At 43.3% G+C, this 25,178-nt stretch overlaps 1 protein-coding gene across 5 annotated transcripts in view; it reads right to left on the reverse strand.

Annotated features, from left to right (window-relative positions):
- The window catches only part of ACOT11 (acyl-CoA thioesterase 11), a 71,680-nt gene that overhangs the window by 44,750 nt on the left and 1,752 nt on the right, over positions 1–25,178 (reverse strand). For 4 of the 5 annotated variants that reach the window (XM_066623991.1, XM_066623994.1, XM_066623990.1 and 1 more), the window contains exon 2: positions 161–356. In XM_066623991.1, the coding sequence (XP_066480088.1) occupies positions 161–290 (130 nt within the window). In that variant the 5' untranslated portion in view covers positions 291–356. Of the gene's footprint in view, positions 1–160; positions 357–989; positions 1,049–25,178 lie in introns of those variants that run through there. The other variant, XM_066623993.1, reaches the window with a different exon arrangement.

Below are 25,178 nucleotides of genomic sequence, written 5' to 3' on the forward strand. Positions count from 1 at the left end.
GATCCAGCTCTAGGGGAGGGCTGTACCAGTTCCAGGGGAACTTGCTCGGTCCACCTTAAGAGCCGGCAGCGACCCAGCCGAGGCCACCCGCAGGCACGACAGAGCGAAGGCTGCCAAGGCGTCCCTCCCTGCGCCCTGGGCAGACAGCGGCTTGGCTTACCAGAGAGGCAGGCGGCCGTGTCGATCCACTTCAGGAGCTGCCCGATGCTGAGCTCGCCGCGGTAGTTGGTGTGGCAGGGCAGCACCAGCTGGCTCATCTGGACCTCGGTGGCGTTCCGGTGACTCTCCATGCCTCCTCGCAGCGGGGGTCCTCCCTCCTCCGGGGGCGCGCAGGAGCTCGCTGCAGCCGAGGGGCTCTGCGGTGGGGAGGGAGAGAACAAAGCACCGAGTCACGAGGGATGCCAGGCTGCCACCGGCCCCCACTCCCTGTGAGCCCTGGGGCCCTGCAAGGAGAGCCTAAACCCCCCCCGCCTGTCCCCCCCCACTGGGCGCTTGCTCTAAGTTCCAGCACATGGCAGTGCACTGAAGCCCCCCCTTTCCCCCACACAGACCCTTTGCAGCTCAACACCCTCGAACAAGAAATCTGGAAAGATCACATGGGGGGGCAGGCAGTCTGAAAATGGACTTTTTAGGCTCCCCTGCAACTTCTCCCTCCTCCACTAGACAATTTTGGGAATTTAAACCCATTCGTTCAAATGTTTCCAAACACCTCGTAGCAACTTCGGCGTATCATTGCCATTTGTCAGCTGTGTAGAGTGGTTAAAAAAATGATCCCACCATTGACAAATCCCCCAGCAGAGGCACTTCAGGTTAAAGGCCATCTATATCACCTTTCGTAAGATAAGCCTCACACAGTCACACACACATGACCCGCAGTCACAAGACCTATAAGGTGACATTCCCCAAAAGCTAAACCAAAATGCACCCCACGCTGCCAACTGACAGGCAAAGCATATATGTGTATGCCAGGAACAGCAGTACAGAATAACCTGAATGGTGATGCTATCCCTTCAGCCAACATTAACCCAGCTCCCAAGAGAGTCCAGCATCAAGGCTAATCTTAATTCAGGCAAAGTCTGGTCTGAACTGGACACATTCCTCTGGAATGTTTAGGCAGTACAACAGCCTCTTCTGCTGCCCTCCAGTGGAAACACTGAACTTAATTGCCTGCTTATCCACAATGCTTAGGAAGATTGAACAGGAACTGTTTGGAAAATTTGGCAAAGTTAATGGAGAGATTTTCTGGATTCTAACATGGAGGAGAAAGTTAGGCAACAGCTACAGAAATATTAAATACACAAACTAGTAACTCTCCCAGCCAAAGTAGGACATTATTAATGCTATCCAACTTTTCACGGGATAATCTTTTCATTCATCCAACTCAAGGATTCTTCTCAAAGTATAGGAGATGCAAAAAGAAGGTAGCCAGAGTAAGGATGAAAGTACTTTCTCCCTGCATTTCAGGGGAGATGGTTGTTGACTCTTACAATGTGTGTAGAGTAGATTCTCTGCCCTTGTTGCAAATCTCAGGAGTCTAATATTCTGTCCACCACTATGCTCTGGGAGGAGATATCCTTGCTGATCTTCACATATTTTGTGTGCTCTTTGGTTAACCAAACTAGGCAAGTATGCACTTTTGTGTACAAACTACACAAACAGAATGCACCCTCTCTCCTCCCCCACAACACACTTCTGGATGCAATTAATTTGGGGGACGAACTGTGTTCCTAGTTGCCAATTACATCAAACTGTCAAAGTACGTACATGCATGCGATACTTGTGCAACTACATTCTACAATCTGAATATATTGTAGAACAGTATATATTGAACAGTAATGAGAGTGTGTCACCTTAGTACTTTAATCTTGCAAAAATGAATGAGATATTCCTAAAACTACTGCATGCCTGGAAGGAAGATTTAACTTCCTGATTTTAGAAACTGGCTATGTCAGATGCAAGGGAGGGCACCAGGATTCAGGTCTCTTGTTATCTGGTGTGCTCCCTGGGGCATTTGGTGGGCCGCTGTGAGATACAGGAAGCTGGACTAGATGGGCCTATGGCCTGATCCAGCGGGGCTGTTCTTATGTTACACATTTTTAAATGTGCATTTTTTTAAATGTGCAAAATTACCTTAAGGCTTTTCTTGATACTATCAAGCATCTGTAGAACAGGGAACAAGGGGGAGAAAAGAAAGGTGCAAGGGCGCTCTTTGCAACCTGCCCTACCTCATTCCATTTGTCCTGACATTCCTCATTCCATTTGCCTCATTACCAGTTGTCAAGTAGGAGCAGAAGAAGTACAATCTCTTACTTTGAGCAAAATTTGAGACAGCTTTCTTGGTTTTCCAATACCGGTATTAAATACACAAGCAAAAAAGACTGAATCCATAATATGGAAGTAACTGAAGAGACGTTCATTTTTCTTCCAGAACACATTTACGTCGCACTTTATTTAAATGACTCATGATACCTTGCTTTTCCTAAGATGATCAAAGTGGCTTACAATATTCAAAACAAAATTGTAAATTGTATTTTGTTTTGCTGTCAGTATTTTTTAATTTTCTAAAAAGAATACATAAAACAAAAACTTGCCAAAAACATTAATGCATATAACAAGCACAGTAGGTAAATAGCAGCAAATAATATGACATACAAAGCATACAGTTTTATTTGTGCTGGATTTTTTTTTTAATTGGAGTCATCAGCAGCAGTCCCACTACAATATTGCCCAATTTAAACCTCCCCCACCCTCTCCAGAAGTGAGAAATAGTGAAATAGTGCCTTGAGTCCTCACCCGAACCTCTCCAGATGACATCATCCTTAATGCAGAAGGGAGTTCTACATTAAAGATGCCACCACAGGCGTTTCTAGCTGCCATCTGTCCCACTACTATCAAGGATGGCACATAAAAAGTAGCCCCCCCCCCAAAAAAAAAAATCATAGGGAATGGGTCAGAATGAATGGGAGCTATCTTGGTCCCAAGCTGATCATAGCACAAAAGGTCAAAACCGGCACATTGAATTGGGCTTGGAATCAAATGGGTAGCCAATGAAGCTGCAGGAACAGTAGCCCAAGAAAGTTAAACCACCATGCTCCAGCTACCACACATGCTGTCATATTTTGCACCAATGGCAAATTTTGAACAGTCTTCAACACTCAGCTTCACATAGTGTGCTACAGTAGTCCAATCACACTGTCACCAAGGCATGGACCATCTTGGCCAGATCCAAGCAACTCAGGTACAGCTACAGCAAGCACACCAGCCAAAGCGAGGCAAAAGCTCCCTGGCCACAGCTGCCACCTTGCCATCCAGGAGCAGCAGCAGTTCAGAACACCAAAGCCTGGTACTTGTTTGTTCAGAAGGAAAGCAGCCCCATTCAGAACAGGGAAAATACCTGCATCAGTTTTCCTGAGCAGGAGGATGCATGTTAAAGAAGTGCTTAACATGGATGTGCTTTTATCCTAAATTCAATAGCCAGATAAAGTTGGATTGGGATTAACCTGCCAATGCCACAATCATAACCTGGATTGGGACCATTATTTGCAGCAGACACTACAGTCTGTTAATACTAGTGGGCGTTTTTCCCCATGGCAAATAACACTGCCAGAGGTCCCAACTGGGACAGCATGTAAAAGTACTCCATACACCACGCTCCAAGCCACAAGGGCCTGATACAATCTGACTACTGTCAAAAGCAACAAGCACATCAGCATTAAAACATACTGTTAACATATAGTTCCCATAAGAGTGAGAGAAAACTCATGTGAGAAGTGGCAGACCTTAAGGCACCAAGTTCCAGAACCTTTAGGGCTTTAAAAGGTTTGTGTCAGCACCATGCACTTGGCCCAGAAAGGAAATAAGGAACCAGCACAGTTAACAGAACATTAGTGTAATACGATAACCCAACAAGATGGGGCTCCAGTTAGAACCCTCTATGTTGTATTTGAAGCCTCTGAGCACTTTTCAAGGTCAGCCTCGATAGATCCCATTACAGTAGTCCAACCTGTAGGCATGCAAGACAATGACAACATCTGTAAAAGGAGGCCACCACAGTGGCTTCCTGCCATCAGGAACCCTCCATTCACAAAAGTACTGGTGCCAGCATGTATTTTACATTCCCCCCTACAATACTAGTATTAGTACCCATTGGAAAAGCACTGCAAAGTATTTACCAAGAATAGCATTAGCGAAGGAGGAACGACACCCCAAAAATCACTAACTGAGCATTGTTTCTTTTCCTAAAATGGAACTCCTTTCCAGTCAGACCAAGTACTACTCTACCCTTTCTAAACACAACCCATTCAATTGACTATTAAAACAGAATCCCCTTTCACATAAGCTTCACCAGAAGCAGCAAGCAATTATTTGCTTAGCTAAACACACAGAAGGGTGGGATTTGCCGAGAGGATGAAGCACTCAACTACCATGGAAATTCAAGAACTCTGCTCTCTCCTTCTTCCCTTCTCCAAAGAGGATGAAAACGAACAGGATCACCCTGGATTAGGAACTTTACCTACCATAAGAAACTCATAACGTGTGAAGTCCTATCATGAGTGCTCTTATACAGAGAATAAAGGGGCTCCCAATCAGTGAACGTATCAGGGCACATACCATATTCTCATGAAAGCAATTTTACCCTGTGTTCATCTGAAAAAGGTGCCAAGAGGGAGGAAAGAAGAGATGCAATATAGGCCACCACTCTCCCTGGAAACAATGTGTCTAAGGGCCTAGTCCTAGCCAACTTTCCAGCGCTGATGCAGCCATGCCAACTGGGCGTGTGTGTGCTGTACCCTGCAGTGAGGGGACAGTCACAGAGGCCTGCTCAAGGTAAGGGAACAAATGTAGTGCAGGGTTGCATTGGTGCTGAAAAACTGGATAGAATTGGGCCCTTAGAAGATGAAGCAGATGAGCCTGCCGCAAGACCACTTCTTTTTAAACACATTAGCATTTGGTTTGACAGCTGAAAGATAGACTTAAGTTTTGACTGTAAAACTGGGCTGGGAAAGTTTTGCTTTTCTAAGATTAATCTTTCTCAAAGCCCAAAGACATGAGCTAGAAATTTGAATAAAGAGATCCATAACATTTGAATAAGTGAAACAGGAAACCCCGACAGCAGAATCAAGAATTGCCGCATATTACCACCACCCCCACCACCATGTCTACAGATATGCATTTTTTGTGGCAATTGTGAACTGCCACAAGGGCCCAATGGGGCCGAAAGAAGTTTATAACCTTATGACAAATCTCATGAGTTCAATATTGAGCTGTTCAGCAGCATGTAAAGAGACTTTTTGAAACTTTATGTGCAGTGTGCCCCTAACAGATATACAAAATGGTCATGTGCTGAAGCAACTCATTGAATATTTTGGGAGTCAGATTAAAATCCCTTTTCCACTGTCTGCATGTTAAGAGGCTTCTCTGGAACCAAACCACATCCCTTCTCTGTCAAAAAAAGGAGAACGCCCTAATTCTGATTAGCAATCTATATTTTCATTAATATATAGATCAATCAAAAGTATCTTTTATGAATTTGCCCAGCTGGTCTCTTTGGTTGCAATTCTATACAAGGTGGTTCTCAGTCCATTTATTTTAATGGAACTGAAAGAGCCCAACCATTCACAAAATTGCAGGCATTTGTTTCTACATTGAAATTATTTTTGACTTGTGGAGGAGGGGTTAAGCACTTGTGAAAACCCACCTTAGGGCAATCTTCTGAGCTACCAACTCTTTTCTATACTACTATTGCTGCAGAGAAGTACTTCATCCAAAGATGAGTAATTCCCAGACATCAGACAATAGTGTATAATCTTGTTCCTGAACTTTTGTCCTTGTCTTGATCTAACAGTGGCTTCCTCACTTATATATCACAATCATGAGTTCTTTGCAGCAGCTTAGAATTAAACTACTAAAGCTGAAAAAGAAACACATGAGGAGGAAGTGGCAATATCCACTGGAAGCACCGCCAGCTTCCTGGGCCCACAAACAATGAAACGTGTTCCATTTTGTGGGACAGACTCTTATTTTTTTTGGTTTTCCAAATGTGTGCCATTTCCATTGCTAGTGCAGACCATTCTAGAACTATTCCTGACCTCAAGAATGCAAAACACAGTGCATTTCTAAAGTTAGATCCATCTGACTTTCAGCATTCCAACATTCTGCAACAAAATTCACTTCCAGTTTCTCTCTAGCCACTGATCGCCAGATGGAAGCCGAGACGCATTTGCTGGTAATTAGCAGTAGAGACATGCTACCAGAATTCCACAGCACCGAATGATACTTCTCTGTTCTGACTGTATCTAGCTGGCAGCCTCTTAACTCAAACCCGGTATCCAATTTTAAGCCAATTCCCATGTATCTGCACAACTGATATGCCAGGGAGATCTATATTTAGCAGCTATTTGGACACTTAAAGATACAAGCTAGTTAGATCAATCTTTCATCCCATATCTTTGATGCAACATAAGCAACAAGTCTCTGCAGTACAATGCTAAACATTGCATTAAACATAAAAACATAAAAGCTTTTATTCAAACAAAATTCTGTTGGCAAAAACGGGCAAGGTTTTGCATTATACATGAAATCTTTTAAACGTTTTGGTACAAGATTTTTTTCTCAAGTCTAGAATCAAGAGTGATTGCAAATGGCTTTGAATGTTAAGGTGGTCATTAAAAAAAAATTACCACATGGCACCTGACTAAAGACAGGGGGCAAACAACTGTCTATAGCACTGGCTCCCAAACTGTGGTCCGGGACTGCAGGTGGTACGTGAGGTCTCAGGGAAAAAACCACCTTTGATCACTTCCAGTGCAAGTAATCTCCCATGGACCACCAAAGAGGGGTGATAATGGATAAAGATAATGGATTGTCCACAGCCACAACCACTGAAGTGTGAGCTGTGGTTATGGGCAAGCCATTCTCTGTCCTCTCAGACAGTCCATGGGGGAGCACTTGGGAGATGGACCACCAGAGGGGCGGAGACCAGACTCTCCACAGCCACAAGTGGTTCATGACAATTTCAATTTTTGCCTTAGTGGTCTGCGGCCTTCTGAAGGTTGGGAACCACTGGTCTATATTCTCCAGCTATGTGGTTAAGACCACATTATCACCCCTTAGTAGCCACATGGAAATCTGAAGACAAGGAGTAATACTAGTACAGAACTCAACTGTATGGCTGGAAGCTACAGATAATCAACTTCTCTGCAGTTACACAGGTACAATGCAGTAACCTTATAAGAGAAACTGAACTGAAGAAGGGGCACTTGCCACATTTTCAACACTGTTCACGTACGTACCTTTCTCACCAATTTTGCAAGTCTCTTATCTTGCATGCTCCCTAGTGGGCCACTGTGAGACACAGGAAGCTGGACTAGATGGGCCTTTGGCCTGATCGGGGGGGGGGGAGGGTTCTTTTTATGTTTTTTTGAATAGACAAACATCACACTCCCCTGAACTGGCTTCATTTGACCTTAGTGGACACCAGAGTTTAGTCAGAACCGACTGGCTCCTGTCCACTGCAAAAGAATCTTGTTCACATGGGATTGCCAATTGGCCAGGACTATCCTTACTCTTTCGGCCTTCATTTGCCCTCTGCAATGTTGTTGCAGCCAAATAAGATCGGCTACATAGCTTTGTGATGTCACCCCATTCAAACTGATGCCCAAATAGTCACATGGAGAATCTGCCTTGAAGATGACGACTATTTAATGAGAATGAAACACTGAGCTGACACAGTAGTACATGGGGAAATGATGGCAATGAATAGGATTTTTTTTTTTTAAAGAGCACTGTCTCACAAAATTAGGGTGGTATGGGGAAATGTGTTTCTGCCCCATTGAAAAGTATTTTTAACCACATAGTTGCTATTTGGTACAGGAGATTCTATATACAACATATAGAGAGCCAGGATGGTGTAGTGGTTTGGGAGGTGGACTTAGACCTGGAAGATCCAGGTTCGAATCCCCTCTCAGCCATGAAGCTTCCTGGGTGACCTTGGGTCAGCTACTTTCTCTCAGCCTTGCCTACCTCACAGGGTTATTGTGAGGACAAAAACAGAAGAGCAGCTGTGTACGCCACCCTGAGCTCTTTGGAGGAAGGGTGGTGAAAAAATGTGGGGAAAAATTTAGCTATAACTATAGCGAGAGAGATGGGTGCCTATTTATTAACAGCAATAGTAGTGACTACTTACTGGCCTGCTGAATAGTTATGTGCAATACAAAAACACACCCTCCTATACCAGACATTCATATATTATAGAAGTATCACCTTGCATGATTTTTATTTCTACTTCTCTCTAGGAAGCCACTGCTCTGTCCAGGACCAAAATGGAAACAACCTTAAAGGCCTAATGTACAGACTACTCCAGTCAAACAGGATAACTCATTAAGCAGCAGCAGCAAGTTTTCCATCCCTGCACAGATAAAACTCTCAGTTTGCTAGGAGAGTCCTGGAGGACAGCATTTCTTCAAAACTGGCTACAGGCAGAGGTGGGGCACGGAACAAGGACCAATAGCTGCCTGCCTCCTTTGATGAAGGCATCTGCCTCACGCTCTGCTCTAGCAATCCAGAATTCACATGACATCAAGGGCAATGCCAGGAGTGAAGCATCCTGGAGCTGCTAAAGAGTGATTAAGTTACAGTACAAGCACCCACCAGAGCAGTGAATCATAGCAAGCTTCTGTGGTGTTAATCCAAATGGAAAGGGATAGCTGGGTGTCACTGAAACAGAAAAAGATCATCAAGAGCATTGTTTCTCTAAAATGAAACATATGGGGTGCATTAAAAAACTTAAAAAGGGGGGATTTGGACTATATCGGAAACCTCAAGCCCATATTTTACCCCACTGTGTTCATAAGCAGACATTTCACAAACCTTCCTCCTCAGGTTCTCTTTTTGAAACAGACCAGAGGCAAAATGCTACAAAATGTAGATAAAAGGCCCAGTTTATTTCTGAGTTGACTCTCCTGGGTACAAATGTAGCCTGCATTCTTGCTGAATGCAATCTATGCGCCTTGGAACCTGCCCTACTCCCTAGAGCAGTGATGGCGAACCTTTGGACTCAGTGTGTCAAAAATGCTACAGCAGGAGGACACAATGCTTTGAATTGGCCCTGCCTCTTAGTGGTGGGAGGGGCATCTCCCAAAGGGTCAGGAATGCCCCCTTCCTCTACTAGAGAGCAAGGTGCTTTTCTATCTCAACTTCAGTTGGAAACTACGTTCTTCCAAAAAGACTAATAATCACATTCTATACAGCAGTGTTTCTCAAACTGTGGGTCGCGACTGAGGCATGGTGACCCCAGATTGTAACCCACGTGTAAAGGCCACTGGAGCAACACATAAGCATAGTGGAAAAAAAGGCTGCTTGGTGTTTAGAAAGAATCATTTTGCAAGTCTGAAGAACAGAGAATAGTAAAAGCTGCTTAATTTTATTAAAGTCAATAAGCTGACTGAGGCTGGAACTTTGGGGCCTCAAAGGCTGTGTTATATACGTTGGAATTTAGTTTAGATAAAAGTACCAGACTGGAGATGTACGCCTTGATAGAAAACACACCTGTGTTCACCAGGAAAACATCTATTCTCTTATGCTTTAGGAGCAGAGGTATACATATGGAGACCAAGTAACCTTTGATACCAAACCAAAGTATGTACCCAAAATAAAAGGTCACGATAATTATATAGAATTAAGACATAGAAGTCAAATTGTTTGATTTTAGTGAAACTGTTAAAGGAAGTTTAAAGGTCTTTGCTTCACAGAGATTTTCAGAGGGCCCCACAGTGTTTTACTAAACCCAGGAGAAGAAATGCAGAAGAGATAAGTGGTTCAAGCAAGGCCATCCTAATTAGGATGAGTCTGAAGGGGATGTATGCCAAAAATGGGTCTGAAGTTCTGCCAAAGATGAGGTCTTCACACCTGGGTTTAAGTGTTTTTGTGTTCTCTTTTAATGAGGTTAGTGAGAGGACTTGTCAGTTAATTTCTAATTGAAATGATAAATTGGAAAAAGGTTCAACACTGGGTCAACACTGGATAGATGATGTTATAGCACACTCTACTGGTTTTTGAAAACTTTGTAATTCAATATGTTTGTTTAATTTTACCTTTTTTGGAAACCTGTAACTTGAAACTCACCTACCAGGTGTCTCTAAGGTTATCTACAGCCTATTAGGAGTTAGCCCCATCTATGATGTCAAACTTCAGCCAATGGGAAGTTCAGATTTTCAAACAAAGGACCCAGAATGCTATAAAGGGTCCAGTTAATATTGGGAAATTGCTCTCAATGCTTTGGACATGAGTCCCTTGAGATGCCCATTGCTTGCAATGAAATAAAGCCTGCAAATTTTCACTCCTGAGTACCGAGACTTCTTGAGTTGCCTTCTTTCTACCTTGCAACAGGGACCCACTAGGTGGGTCACGAGCTAATTTCAGGTGGGTCCCCATTCATTTCAATGTTTTATTTTTAATATATTAGGTTTGATACTACCATGGTATGTGACTGCATTTGGGGAAATGTTACAGACCTGTACTTTTAACAGACTACTATGTATATTCTTTTAACAATTATAGTCATTGGGACTTACTCCAGGTAAGTGTGGGTACGATCACAGCCTAGGATTGCTACAAATTTTCCTGCTTGATGTCACTTCCGGTGCGTCTTGACAGATTCTCATTCTAAAAAGTGGGTCCCAGTGCTAAATCTGTGAGAACCACTGCTATACAGCATGAGAAACCTCTTCTAGGAACTGAAATCTAAGACTATTTTACTTTTCGCCATGGAAACAGAGGTCACCCAAACAACCACCATGGTATCTAAACACTACAACTGAAAAAAAGACTTCAGCTGATTTCAGTGGAATGAATGCATCACATTCCTATTATAGGCCATTTGATATCACTGGTCTTCTGGCCTGTAAATAGGAGATACTTACAATTGAATTCAAATTGCAGCAATAGTAGTCATGTCCTTATTTGACCCCAGGATAGCTCAGAGTTATGCCCCAGGGCTCAAGGACTTCCAATCAAAGCATCCTCCCCTGCTACATTAAGTCTAAATGCAGTGACTGTACACTTCAGTTGTATGCTTGTTATTTAATGATGTAAACTTTAAAGACAGAGGTGCATGGGCATGTTGACATTGCACCATACCATACTGCCAGTCAGTTCAGGTTTGACTAGCATTTCTTAGGTTGTTTGCTTTATATCATCCAGTTCTACCCTGCTGTCAGACCTTATACAATAGGAAAAAGCACTCCATAAAGACTTGGCTAAATGTTTAAACTGCTTCACATATATTACCTCATTCAACCTTCAGTCAAGTAAAATAGGCCTGTACCATTAACTTTGTCTGTAATATGGAAATAAGGCTGTGGGCAGCTTGCATAAAACCACCCAATGAATTAACTGTGCCAATGAAAGTAAAAGGAGGATTTCCAATCAACTACTATGCTGTGCTCTTCACCACCACACTACAACAGGTTTACAACAGATACCAGGTTTACAACAGGTACAACAGTGTTTCAAAGGGAGAGCTGGGTCTTCCAAGAGAGATGTAAGCATTGGTTTGAGAGGGTACATATCAACTCCAGTATAAGGCATGACACGTTTGCCAGTCCTTCTGTGAGCCAAAAAATGGTGACAATGAGGAATGCATGTGCCAAAAAGTCTACCACTGGATAAAGATGCTGGCTCCAAAGCCAGTCTCATTCTATTTCCATTTTGTTTCTCTTTTGCTCAGGAACTTGGTGCACCGGATAGGTTTGCTGGATTCTCTTCCATTCCCCTGCCCTCAATCAGTCTCCCTAGCCTTCATATCTGAGAAGAGATGAGCATCTATTTCATCTTTTCCAAGCACAAGGACAGTCTTTTCTTAGAGGCCCTTGCTAGAACAAGAAAACTGAAACCCACCACTTGCCTGTTCAGTTGGGGGGGGGAGCAGATAATATCTACGGGGGGAACCTACTACAAGCACCTGCCTTTGTTCATTAGGACCATGACAAACTACTAAAGCAAACTGTGCTTTCTAACACTTAAAGCTCTCAAAAGTATACTATGTCCTGAAGGAAACTCAACACAATGCAGGCACATTCACAGTAAAGGCGTGTGCTGCTTAACAATCGTTTGCATATAACTGTTAAGGATGGATCACATATATGACAGCGATTTAGTGTCAAAGCACACTAAAGATGCTCAATGAGGCAATCACATCTCCCATAGCCTACAGCAGAGTGTCGGCACAACAGAGAGGCTCTTAATGCAAAGAAGAGGCAAACTATCTCCAGTAGCCTGAGCAACCAGGGAGTCTCCGTTTACACAACAGATTGGACTGGACGTTCTCTTAATGACCTAATCACATAACAGGGATCGGAGAACATATCCCTGTCGTTAAGTGGCACACACCTGTATACTTTTCAGTAATGAATATATTAGTTACATGAATGGTGTAGCATGGTGGTTAAGGGACTGAGCTACACTATAGGCAGACTTAGGCAAACCACTCCCCTTCAGCCTCATTATTCCTATGTTGCATTTACCTTACAGAGCTGTTAAGAATATCAAGATAATACATATGAAGCATTTCACACTCAAAACATGATACAAAATAAGTCTTGAGAAGTTCAGTATTAAACAATGAGACTAAGGGCACAATCCTATTCTGCACTGGAACAGGCAAGCCAAGAGGCTTGCGCTGTATCCAGCACAGGATAGGGGCCATAAGCGGCTCAGCCAGAGGCAAAGGGAAACATTTCCCCTTACCTCTGAGTAAGGGCTGTTGGCCCCTATGGGTCTCCTCGGACATATGCCACGTATTGAGGAGGTGCAAGTCCGAGGAGAGTGGAGCAGCTTGAAGCCGCTCTGTTCTCCCCAAGAACAGGGGTTGGGATCCGGGATAACTGCTGGATCTCAGCCCCACCTCCCACTCCCTGCCCCCTCACCCCCAGCCAGAGGCAAGGAGACACCATTCTCCTTACCTCCGGGTAAGGGCCGCTGGTCCCTATGGGTCTCCACCTGGGTCAACGCAACCCATGCGGAGGAAGCCGGCACGGAGGCTTGCATTGCCTCCGCAGGCCAGCACTTCTCTGAGTGCCAGCCCAGCTTCCTCCTGAGGCGCAAACATGCCTTATTGCACATTTGTGACCCTCCTGGGCTGGCACAAGGGACTTTTGTCATCCCAAGTCAAGGGCTGGATTACATCCTAGACTTCAACCCTATACACACTTACCTGGGAGTAAGTTCCATTTAGCATAGTGGGACTTACTTCTGCATAGACATACATAGTTTTGTACTGTAAGCCAGATACCTGAAATTCCAGATCTTCTAGCACTTAAAGCTCTCAGTATTCAGCTAGTTAGTAACTAGAGGGAGCGGTCAGGGGATTAAGGACTCTACATCTCTCAAAGCACATAAATACCAGCTAGTCTAAAGTTCATTTGAATCTCAATCTCAGTGCATACAATGGATCCTAGATTTTCCAGCTGCAAATGAATGCTGCTCTAATGGATAACAAAATCTTTTAAAAAATACAAGACCCTTTAGCCTTGACTTGTTCAAATATTGTTCATCCCACTCCCTTCATAGAAGCCAAAAAGGAAGATCTGCTAGATCCAAGCACACCACTTGGGGTACTCAAATAGCTTGATTTAAACTGGGCAACAAAAAGAATATTTACACTGATAAGTCAATTTCACAACCAACTATGCAACTTACACATGCAGCATGGGCACTTTTTAGCCTAAGGTGGTTGAATTCAGAAGCCTGCAATGACATCCTGCCAGTGAATCCCTTTAAATTATATCCATGACCTTTCCAAGGACACAGGTTTCCAAGTTATGCTCAACCCTTTGCCTGAGCAACAGTGCACTTTCCTTCATGTTTCCATCCTGCCTCTAACTCTCTGCTGTTCCTCAATCCCCCTTCCCCCTTCCCCTGATCTTTCCCAGAGTACCCAACTGGGATCATTACAACAGAACTGTCCCATCCCCCCCACTCCTGGTCTTTAATGAACTCATTTGTAGAGGTGTTCATTTCCAGGATTACAACCTAAGTCTTACTGAATGGGCTTGCTTCTGTGTAAAATAGCACCATTTCTCAAACACCTCTACTCAGTTTTCTACTTCTGCATTTAAGTGAAACACCAACATTTGAGGCTATGTGATTATCTAAGAACCATCATCCAACAGAGATTCTCAGGAGATATGCACCTGTGCCTTTCAGATACACATGGTCAGACTGCATAACCAGAATCAGTAGGTGTAGCAAGTCATGCTTTTTAAGGGGACCCTCACACTAATGCCTGTACTGAATTTTAGCATTGAAGCAGTCATACAATGCACTCATTCACCAATGCCCCTACAAGTACCACTCTCACTCAGTCTTTAAAAAAAAGAATCTAGGTACAGGCACAGATGGAGAAGCAAGTCTAAGAAAGCAATAGGTTCAACAGCTGCAAAGTACAGGCTCAAGATAAAAAAGAAATGTATACCTCCAAATAGAAAAAAGAGAAAGTGGAAAATGTTAATTTTCCTATACCTGGAAGATCAGTTTATAGAAGACAGACTTTTGCTTACTTGCCCTTCTGGAAAGGAAAGCTAATGACACTAATAAATGACTATACAATATGAACAATAAAAGAAAAAGTGACAAGCTGTATAATTAAGTCCAAACTGATGGCAGATGATGATTTCCCCCTTCTTCTCCCACCCCCCCAAACAAGAAATCTACTGCTACAGTAAAAATGTTTGAGTTCTGAAAATTAAGCTTGAAAAACTGGAGAACATTTAATGTAATGACAACAGAAATTTGACATCACCTTTGTTGTCATATTAAATTGCCCTTTCATGAATGCATTCAGTGACATAAAAAGGAATTAAGGGACAGGTTCTAATTGCTCCAGTCTCCTTCACGGAATTCCTTTCTCTCTTTCTAAGAGAGGTTGTGTCAGACAGGATCTCTCCTATTAATCAGTTACCTTCCCCTGAAGTTAACAAATCCTGCTTGGAGAATGGGATCTGGTGTTAACATTGGGTGTGATTAGAAGGGACAGAAGCCTTTGATTGCCAATCTATTGAAATCTGGTCTAGCCAAGCAGGAGTCAGCCAGCAATTTTTGAAGTCACTGCATGTCTCTGCAGAGAAGACATTAAAAAATGAACAGACAAAGACACTAGAGAACACACTGCAGGGAGAACTTTGTATTCTTAACAGGAACTAGACATCCTAACAGGCCTCTTCCCATCTTTTAATTTCAAGAGTATGCAGGATCAGGGCGACAGCCTCTAAATGTGCAGGAATGCAACTTGAATATTCATGGTGCAGCATTCATAAGAAGTCACAGCACGTCTATGTCACTGCAGAGACTGGATATTTATGCATAGTCCCCCCTCCAGTATTGTTGTCAAGTGGGGGGGGTGAGCTTGCTTTGCTTACAGCTAGTTTCCTCTCTTCCCCGGCTGAGTAGAGGCATTGTACAGATGTTTGTATCTTGGGAGAAGGAAGAAGCGAGAAGGGCAAACCTCCTCTATCCAACCCACTGGCAAAACAAGCCTCTGGATTACAAATTCAATTTAGTATACCACACTATACAAGGTGTAACAGCTTGAAAAGGCCCAATTTGGATACACAAGTGAGCAGCTCCCCAATTGTAAAAAAGCAATAAAAGTTCAGTAATGAAAACATGCTTCAAAAGCCTTTTCTTTCATGGGCCTCTCTACTTGGTCCCTTCTAATGCAGCCCTCATGCAGCAGCTTTGTTTGTATGCATCAGGCCTAAGGGTTACATCAAACAGGTGGGACTAGCCCTTAGCATCCAATGCATCAATCTACACCTAATCTGCCTCTCCTATTTACTCCTTGAATACTTTCTGGAACTGTGTGATGCTACCACTATCAACATCAAGCTGATAACAGGCTATCAAACTCCCAGCCAGTCCATTAAGGGTCTTCTGAATTATTTAGAAACTATAAATAGTGACTTGGATTTAAAGATAACAATTGATCTTTTCAGGTGGCTGTTCCTCCTCCTTTGAGGAAAGTGTTCTGCTGAACTTTGGGACAATGAAATGAGTAAGGTTCATTCAGCTTTAGGTCACTCATCCCATTGCAAGGGATGGGAACTCGAGTCAGGTGACTTGAGTCTGAATCATGAAAATCTGCATTTTTCACTAACTCGTGTAGACTCTAGTCTTGTGCATGGAAGACTCGGAAAAACATTTGAGTCAAAGGCCCTTGACTGGGCACTCAGTTCCCATGCATGCAAACTTGATTCTGCCTGTGTCCGAGTGTGCTTGCTTACTGTTTTCACAGTGTGAGAAACCTCAGGGGCCATCATTCAGACCAGGTGAGCAGCAGGGAAGTTCCAACCAAGAGGCAGTGAAGGGTGATGTTTGCTTTTGCATACGAGCAGGAGGAGGGAGGCAGGAGTGAGCTCTCTTGCCCATCTCTAAAGGAACCAAAGATCATTCGACAAAAAGACGGGTGGTCTGATTTGCTTCTTTGGATGAGGGAGGGCAGGAGGAGCAGCCCAAGGGGGTTCTTGCCTTGGAACTGGCTGGAAAAGCCCAAGGAAAAAGGAAGCGGAGGGGAGGTTCATAAAAATCACCATTTCCAATAGCATGGCTGCTGTGAGTTCTATTGTTACTTGGGGGGAGGAAGCCCCACTGAATGACCTGCTGCAGTGGGACTACTTCTGAGTACAGCTGCAAGGAGAGGGTTGTCCTGGTAAGCCTCTCAGCTGCTGCATGTAATCCTCTTCCCTCTTGCTGCTTCTGTCTCTGCTTTCACAGAGTCCATCCCTCCCACTTTGTTTACAGATGGGATGGGATGGCAGGGGAAAGTTTAAAGCAGGGGTGTCAAACTTATTTCATATAGTGGGCTGAATAGCACTAATTATGCCTGCTGAGGGCAGGAAGTGATGTCATTAGGCAGGCAGTGATGTCATTAAACAGGTCAAAACCAGAAATAAGCACTCTGTTCTCGTGTAGGAACTCATTAGCTGCAAATGACAAGAGAAAATGTGCAAATCTTGATCACATTTCAAGCTATGGGAGAGCCAAATTTTCATGTGGGCTGCCCTTTCAGCAGTCACACCTCAGCACTGCTCAGCAGCCGAGAGTCTGATGGCTGAATAAAAAGCTTTTATGGGCTGCATCTGGCCCTGAGGCCTTATGTTTGATACCCCTGGTTTAAAGACAACTCCAACACACACACACACACACACACACACACACACACACACCCTGGCAGCAGCTCCGTTTTCTTTTTGGCGCCTGACACATGAATCACAAAGACTTGTGACCAAGTTGTGAAAATGCTTCAGGCAACTCAGAAAATGCCCCCGTTAGGACTTATTCTCGACTTGAGTTGTGGGCAGAGACTTGTGACTTGACTCGAGCCATGCTGGATTTGTCTATCTCTGGTCATTGCAACAGGCCTGTAAATGCTGACGGACAGATAATTGAGAATGTTTAGAATGATGGTTATTGAATAAGCAGTTTCGGAATTATGCAACAAAGGTGTTCCCTTTTAACCTCTCCCAAAACACACATTTTCCAAGAAGGTTCAGAGACATAACCTAGACATAACGTCATGTTATGTTAAATGCTAAATGTTTCTTATTTGCATACAACTGAATTTTTACAAAATTATTGCACTCTTGTATTTTAAAGTGATGGAAGTTGTCTTGGGGGTTTCTTCTGATGCCAGTGGGTAGGATTCAAAATCCTTGATAAATGCCTGACTTGCAAAATGTTTCATTTTTTAAATTCACACACAAGGTACCAGGTGCAATCCCTTTATAATGGTCACCAGGTTGAGGGAGGGAGATATCTGGACTGAAATCATGGCGGTAATGTAGGGGGATGCTCTAACCCATGGCTGCTGCTATTTATGGGGGAGTGCGAGAGGGAGGGAAGAAGCACTCACATCAGGGCCAATGATGCAATTAAAATCACACTTAAATTTGCCCTTACTAGTATGTTTTTACTACTTGGTCAGCAGTAAGCCCAACTTCAATGTGCTACAATAGGCAATTTTAAATATTACTGCATTAAAAAATATGTTATCAATGAAGAACCCCCGGGAGAAGAAGGAACACATTTGAGGGGGCAACATGGAATATTGCATGAACCCCCCGACAGCCAACACTCACCCCACATGGAACCGGGAGTGGAGAACACCCTTAATTTAATATGGCAACATCCTTTACATTCTGCCCAAAAGCTACTTACCAGCGCGACCTTGTGTCAGGTACTTGATGTACAGAGTTGCACAAATATCAGAAATAAGTGCACATCTGTCAAGTAGAAAGACACCCGGAGCTAATTCTGGACAACAACTGATCACTTTCAAGCCCTGATCACAGGAACAAACCCATAATGGTCAATCTCAGAGTGCTGAAACACAAGGTTTAACAATGATGCCCAGAAAAGGCAGACAGGGCCACTGCTCATATACAGCTGTTGAAAGCTATTACTTTTTCCCTCTCTACCAATTGCAAGCTGCCAGTTTTTGGCACTGACTGCAAAGTAAACAGCAGTTGTGCTTCAAGGAACATACATACGTATTTCCACAAAGGCCAGCACTGCCATTTCAGCAGACTTGTTGAGCAGTCTGCTTTGAACCTACAAGCTTGCCAATACTCTGAAGCACCGAGCATGGGTGCATAAACGCGCACAAATTTCAAGCTACACCCACTGTGCTTTTCAAAGCTCTTACTAAACGTGCCTCATTAAAATCATCAGCTCTGTGAGCCTCTTCTCAGAGAGGCTGCCGACGGCTGCGATGAAGCAAGCCATATAGACAATAAAGACCCCACATTCACTCAAGTGAATCTCCCCCCCCCCTTTTACAAATTTTCATTTTCTACCAAGGTTTGTTTTAGCCCAAGTTTTAGTCTTGGTCATGATGGAAGTGACATTCCTGGCTGTGGAAGCTCCATCAAGAGTTATTTGCCTACCTATCATTAGTAGAGATGTTAATGAGAGAGGGATGCAAATGAGCAGCAATGAACACCACAATGTGCAAACATTACACAGCACACAACATCCAAGTAATATACCTATTACTAGTTTAATATACCTTATGAAGTTTTACATATCTGTACCTCTTTATGAAGAGGGATTATGAATTCTAAAGAACCTTATTTTCTGGAATTGTGGCAGAGAACATACATTCGCATCAAGGGAAGAAGGAACAGAGCATAGGAAAAAGCACAACTACTTGTTCCCAGCAATGACAGAATAGAGGTTTGTACCAAGACCTCCCACAAAATTTGAGGAGGCAGAAATAGAGCTGAAGAAACTGAACATTAACCACAAGTTCATAATATAATTTTGTCCACTTCAGAGTTCTCTTGTGAAAAGGTGCTCAGGGCCAATTTCATTGTTCTAAACAAATTTCTGTACATGCCTTTTGACATGATGCCTGAATGAATCAAAGCCATCATGTTTTGCTTTCATTAATTAGCAAACAGAAACTGCTGCTATTTTAATTAAATAGCTTAAAGAATTGCCAGTATTGGGATACTGCAATGCTGCTTTTACCAATTCAAGTCAATTAAAAGCAAGGCCATCAAACTGAAGCTTTAATTGGTCGACAATCCTCTTCAATAGCTGTGCTCATTCCTGGTTCTTGGGAGTGGGCAACAGGCCACCCAGGTTTACAGACATGGTCCCAATGCCTAAAATACTGTTGGCAATGCTGCAGTGCAGCATCACGTTCAATTAACATGAAGGCGCAGGGTAGCAATCGTGACACGCTTAGCACCCCGCAATTAAAATCACAACTATTCAGACAATGACATTACCTGCCCTGCTAGTATCTCTTTCTCACACACTCGCACAGCTACAGCATTCCTCTCAAAAATCAAAGAAGAGACACAAAGGTCTCTCCGTACAAGTATAATAGTTATTCCAGGATTAACCGCAAAACAACCAGCCAATACCACATTATGACCTCGGGGGTTTCATGACCGGTGAAACCATATCAAAATGACAAGCCAGCCCAACACTACATCCTTCAACAGCCTTACTTTGGAGTGTCAGAAATGGCACAGAAAGAGGACTAAATTATTAATTTATGTTCTTGAAACGTTAACAAGGTGGGAGAGTATTTTTAGAGTCCCCGGCAATTGAAACTAACCAAGTGTCTGTCCTCATTAAAACCTTCAGTTTCACTCAGCTGTCAAAATTTTGAAAGCTGTTGACTGATGCAGCCTTTAGGGTCACCATGGCAACAACATACATTACCTAGGTGATGGCACTCTTACATTGTCACCCCTTGGGTGACCTAGTTCCAGCCAAAAATTATATATATATATATTTGGCATTATATTTTGTACATAAGCCTTCAAGCTGAATATTTTCCTTCCTGCTGCCATGTTCACTCTGTGTAGCTGAGGTAATGAAAAGCAGGGTATCGACAATTTGTAAGTTAAGATTGAAAATAGAGTTGGAACGAAAAGTAGAAGTTAGCCTGTTCACCAGGATATTGACACAAAGCATCAGCTTCAGGTTGCTACAATTCATAGCATGGATTTTTATTGTTTACTAATAGATGAATGAGAATAGTTTTTGCTGAGGACAAGCCACTATGAAGTGACCATTAAATGCTCCAGATTTCCTCAGGAAATCGTCATTTCCCTGTTTCATAACACAATTAGTAAGAAACACATCACTACATGAAGTAGATGGTAAAACAGTTTCATGACTAACAGATCAGAAAGACATTTGGGCAAAAATATGGTATAGTCCTCTACAAGACTGTACCACTTCCAAAAGAATGTAGTAGGCAGTCTCAAGTTGTGGGGGGAGCTTAATTAAAGCAGCGTTATATTCTTACCTCCTCGGACCAAATTGCCCACCCAGCCTGTCTCTCAATCTTCAAAAGCATCCATTTCCCATTTCCTCAGAACCACCATTAGCACAGGGTCTTAAAGTAAACTCAGTCCCCTTGAAATTAATTCCAACTTCTTGCTACTTGTGACAACACCCTCAACTATTATCTTCTCACTGCAGTAAACATAGCAACTTATTCTTTCCTTCACATTTCTCAAACTTAATCAAAACTCAGTTTTACAAAGCCATGGCAAACTCAAAAGTTTAAGAGTTTGCAGGATGCAAGGAGTGTAATTGATTTTATTTAGACACACACAGATTAGTTCCTATTAAGTTAACCAGCAAAGTGCTGCATGCCTGCAGTGTTACTGAAAAAAACACATCACAAAACAATGGTAATATTTATTATATACTGGAATTCCACAGTATATTTGTTAAACGGTTGTGACCCAATTTTTGGTTGGTTGTGTAACGCCACCCCACCAAAATGCCTGGGTTGCCAAACTCATTTTTTTAATGTGTGCAACCATCTTTGACCTGCTCCATGCTTCGTCGTATATATTCTTGCTAACCCAGAAATCTCAAGCAACTCAGACTTGGCATATTCTTACAGAACTGGCACCAAAAATGTCCTAAGTCCACAAGTGAAATACTGAGCTACCAGCATGTCTTAGCAGGTGAAGAGTTCTGAAAGAATTAGCAATATTTACTGTCTCCAACTTGATTGCTCAAGTTCTTCTTTGCAGTAGCTGAGTGGCCACTATAAATTCTAAGAATGTAACCAAACACCAGCTCAGCTACCCACCACATTTTCTACCATGGCCCCAGACAAGGGAATTCAATTTTCCAGTGATAAACAATTGACACCTTTTCAAAATGAGAGAGCTATGTCAGCTAAGGTGGGAACAGTACAAGTATAGCAGAATCAAACCACCATTAGAATACCTGAATGAATTATATGACTGCACTTATTCCAGTTAGGAAACACAAGTAGAAAGAATGCATTGGGGGGGGGGAATATAGATACCAAAGTGTTGGCTCTCTTTTTGAGATGTGTTTCACTTGCTCTCAAGCCATTGGTGCTACAGAGATACAGTGTGTCATGTGGTGAGGAAATGGGCCAAGTTTTACACATGGGTCAGTGGATGAAGTTCTGCTCATGAAGTATAAGCCTGATAAGTTGCTTGGGTCAGAAAGTTTTCTCCAGATAGGGCTGGCCAACAATCAAAAGTTGTCCGTTTACCTTCTTCAACTTCTAACACCTGAATCAGCTTCCATTCCTAATTGTTCTGCAAGTAATTTTTTGTGACAAACTCCCTGCCAGCTTGTGAAAGACCAAGATCAGGGATTATAGTGAAAGCTACACAAGGCTTTAGTGCATATGGATCTACACTGTACAGGGTATTGTGCTACTCATGCTTTCAGTTCCTTTGAGCTCCAATTCCCATCAGTCCTCCTAAAAAACACAACACAGAAGATGGGGGAGGACGGCAAGTTTAAAATAGCATAAGCAACACTGCTCCTACACCTTGGGAAACTGATGTTTTCTCACCTACCATATTAACCTAGATTCTCCTTAGGTTTATCTCATTTATCCCCAATCTTAAAACAACCAGAGCATCTTTTACACTTTCTGGGAATTTTTTTTATGAAACAGAAAAATGAGCAGCAATCATGAAATTCTCATGGGGGATTATTGGTGTATAATTAAGCAATATCCATAGTAACAAGCAAATCTGCATTAACCTGACCTACATTTGAAAAATTTAATCAGCTTGTCGGGGCAAGGACATGCGCTTCCAAAGTTGGGGAGACTTTGGGGAGATAAGGGTAGGGCTATTGCCTCTTTTCCACAAAGAGGTGGCATAAGAATCTAGCATGGACCGAGGAACCCCCATGGCATATAGTTGTAACACTCATTTCTTACTCACTTACCTGCTCACTCCATCAAAAACCATACAAAGGAAAGAGGATTCTGAAACATCAGTTTTTGTTCTTTGTTCACACAGAGTAAAGATCTCAATTTCTTCCATATGTTAAGATGAAGGGAAATGCCCAGGCAGATAGGGATTGGGTTGCCCCACACAACCACTTCACAAGAATCCTACACAGAAGTCACTTCATGTAGAAAGCTTCATGAATCATGTAATAGTCACTTGCACAGTAACTATGAAACTATCTCTAGGGCTGAGCTCAACTACAATGCTTCAATCACTGGCAGCCCAAGATATTCTGGTTCCTGAAGTAAGGTGCCAAGTCTACCCCCCAGCCCAACCCAACACCTTACTTGACAGTGCAACAGCAATCCACTGCACCCAGCCAACTGGACAACCAACAACTCTTCCTCCTCCTATACACAAGATAGGAACTGAAAAGAGAAGAGCGGGCTACAGTATCTCATCTCCCCTTCTTTTCTCAGTAGCAGCAGCAGGAACCTTGCGAGAGCAACCTCTCAAAGTTTGATGTCCCATAAAGTCCCACTTTAGGTCACTACATGAATGGGCCAGGTTCAACAGTCTCTCAAAGCTCACAGCACTTTGTCTCTCCCTCCATCCCCACTTTTTCATCCTTTTGCTTCCTCTTCCCCACAATTGCTCAGGAAATATGCTGCTGCAGCACTTTGACAATGTGAATTTCTGCCAAGAAGTTCAAAGTTCCCATATAAACAGTTAGCAAGACAGCCACCAGACTGTGGAAATCTGTGGGTCAGGCAGACAAGTCCTTGCATAAATGAGCAAAATGCTTTGAGTGGCAGCAAGGTAGCGGTGGTAATAGTTGTTTAGCCAAAGCTTGCGGAACATGTCCTTGCTTGCAAGTGTCAGCTGAGTGCCTAGACAACCACTATACTGATTGTTGATATCTTCTGTATGAGCCCAACCATTTGTTTCCATGACTTATGTATGGCAATTTCTGCCCCTTAACCCAGGCCATCCAAGCACGGACATTTGTCTCCCATTTCATTCTTCCTTATCTCTTACAACATTGATTAACAATTTGGAGGAAAATTCTACCACCAGAACAGGGGGCAAGCTGCCATCAGGTGGCACCTATTCAATTTGTTAGCTATTGAAATAACATTTCAGTAAGATCTACCTTGCCCCCTGCCTCTATTCTTCCTTAGAAATTAACAGTATTTTTAAAAAGTCTAAAGTACAATCAATAAAGTTGTGTAGAGAACCTGAGGATAACTAGAGCTTCAATCCCACACACTTTTCTAGGAATACATCCTACTGGGGGCTTTCCCCTGGGGGCTGGGGATAAGAATAGGCCCTCAGTTTGGCTGTACTTGTCGTAAGAGGCGACTAAACAGCCACCAGGTAGATGGGACTCGTCAGCCTGGGAAGGCAGCTCATCTGAGAGAAGGAAAACTCCGATCCCAAACCTCCACTGCCTTGTGGCTACATCCAGTTATGGAAAAGGCTTCAGGAGCCAACCTCGAGGCAAAATCTGGAGCCGGAGTCCCTGAGGCAGTTCGTGGCTGTACACAGTCACGCTCTGGCAACTCCTGCGACGCCGCTGGAACCAACCGTATTGGCCTCTGCCTTTCCATTGGACCATTTCAGCGATGTGGAGAGGGGGGATTTGCTGCATGGGTAACAACCTATCCTCCATACCTACTTTACCCAGGCTTCGCGCACTGGAGAGGACACTCTGTTCCAGAACCACCATTCAGAGCGTGACACCATAGTCTTCCGAGACTGAAGGATGCCAACAAGATCCTACTGAATACTATTATGGCTGAGTAGGCATGCATAGGATTGGATTGGAGGAGGATCAAGGAAAGGCACATCTATCACTCTTTATAATAAAAACAACAAACATGCTGTTAGTATGGTCTATTCTAGCAAATATTTGGACTTGAATTGAAATTCCTGCTAAGCCAGATCACTACTATAGCTTTTCAGGAAGTCATACATTCAGCCTTAATTCTCCAACTGTCAAGATGGAATAAGTAGTGAATGGCTTGTTTTAAGACATTCTTGCAGAACATTTGCACAGTAGCACTCTAGTCCTCAAAAAAGATCTTAAGAAGCAGGTCCAAGGGCAGCCCAATCCTATCTTGTGCTGAACAGGCAGGTCGTTGGGCATGTGCTGTATCCAGCGCAAGTTTTGGGCTGTCCGAGCCGAGGCAAGGGGAAACTTTTCCCCTTGCCCCAGGGAGAGCTTCAATGGGTCTAGTCAGATCTGCACCACCTAAATCAGTAGCACAAATTGAGACTGCCCCAGGCCACCCAGGAATAGGGCTAGGATCCGACATAAGCCAGATCCTGGTCCTGGATCCCGCTCACTGCTCACCCACCCCAGGAATGCCCACCGGCTGCCTTCTCCCTGCCCTGAAACACCTCCCTCCTGACTCCTCC

Source organism: Tiliqua scincoides, chromosome 4 (assembly GCF_035046505.1).
Source record: "Tiliqua scincoides isolate rTilSci1 chromosome 4, rTilSci1.hap2, whole genome shotgun sequence".
NCBI lineage: Eukaryota > Metazoa > Chordata > Lepidosauria > Squamata > Scincidae > Tiliqua > Tiliqua scincoides.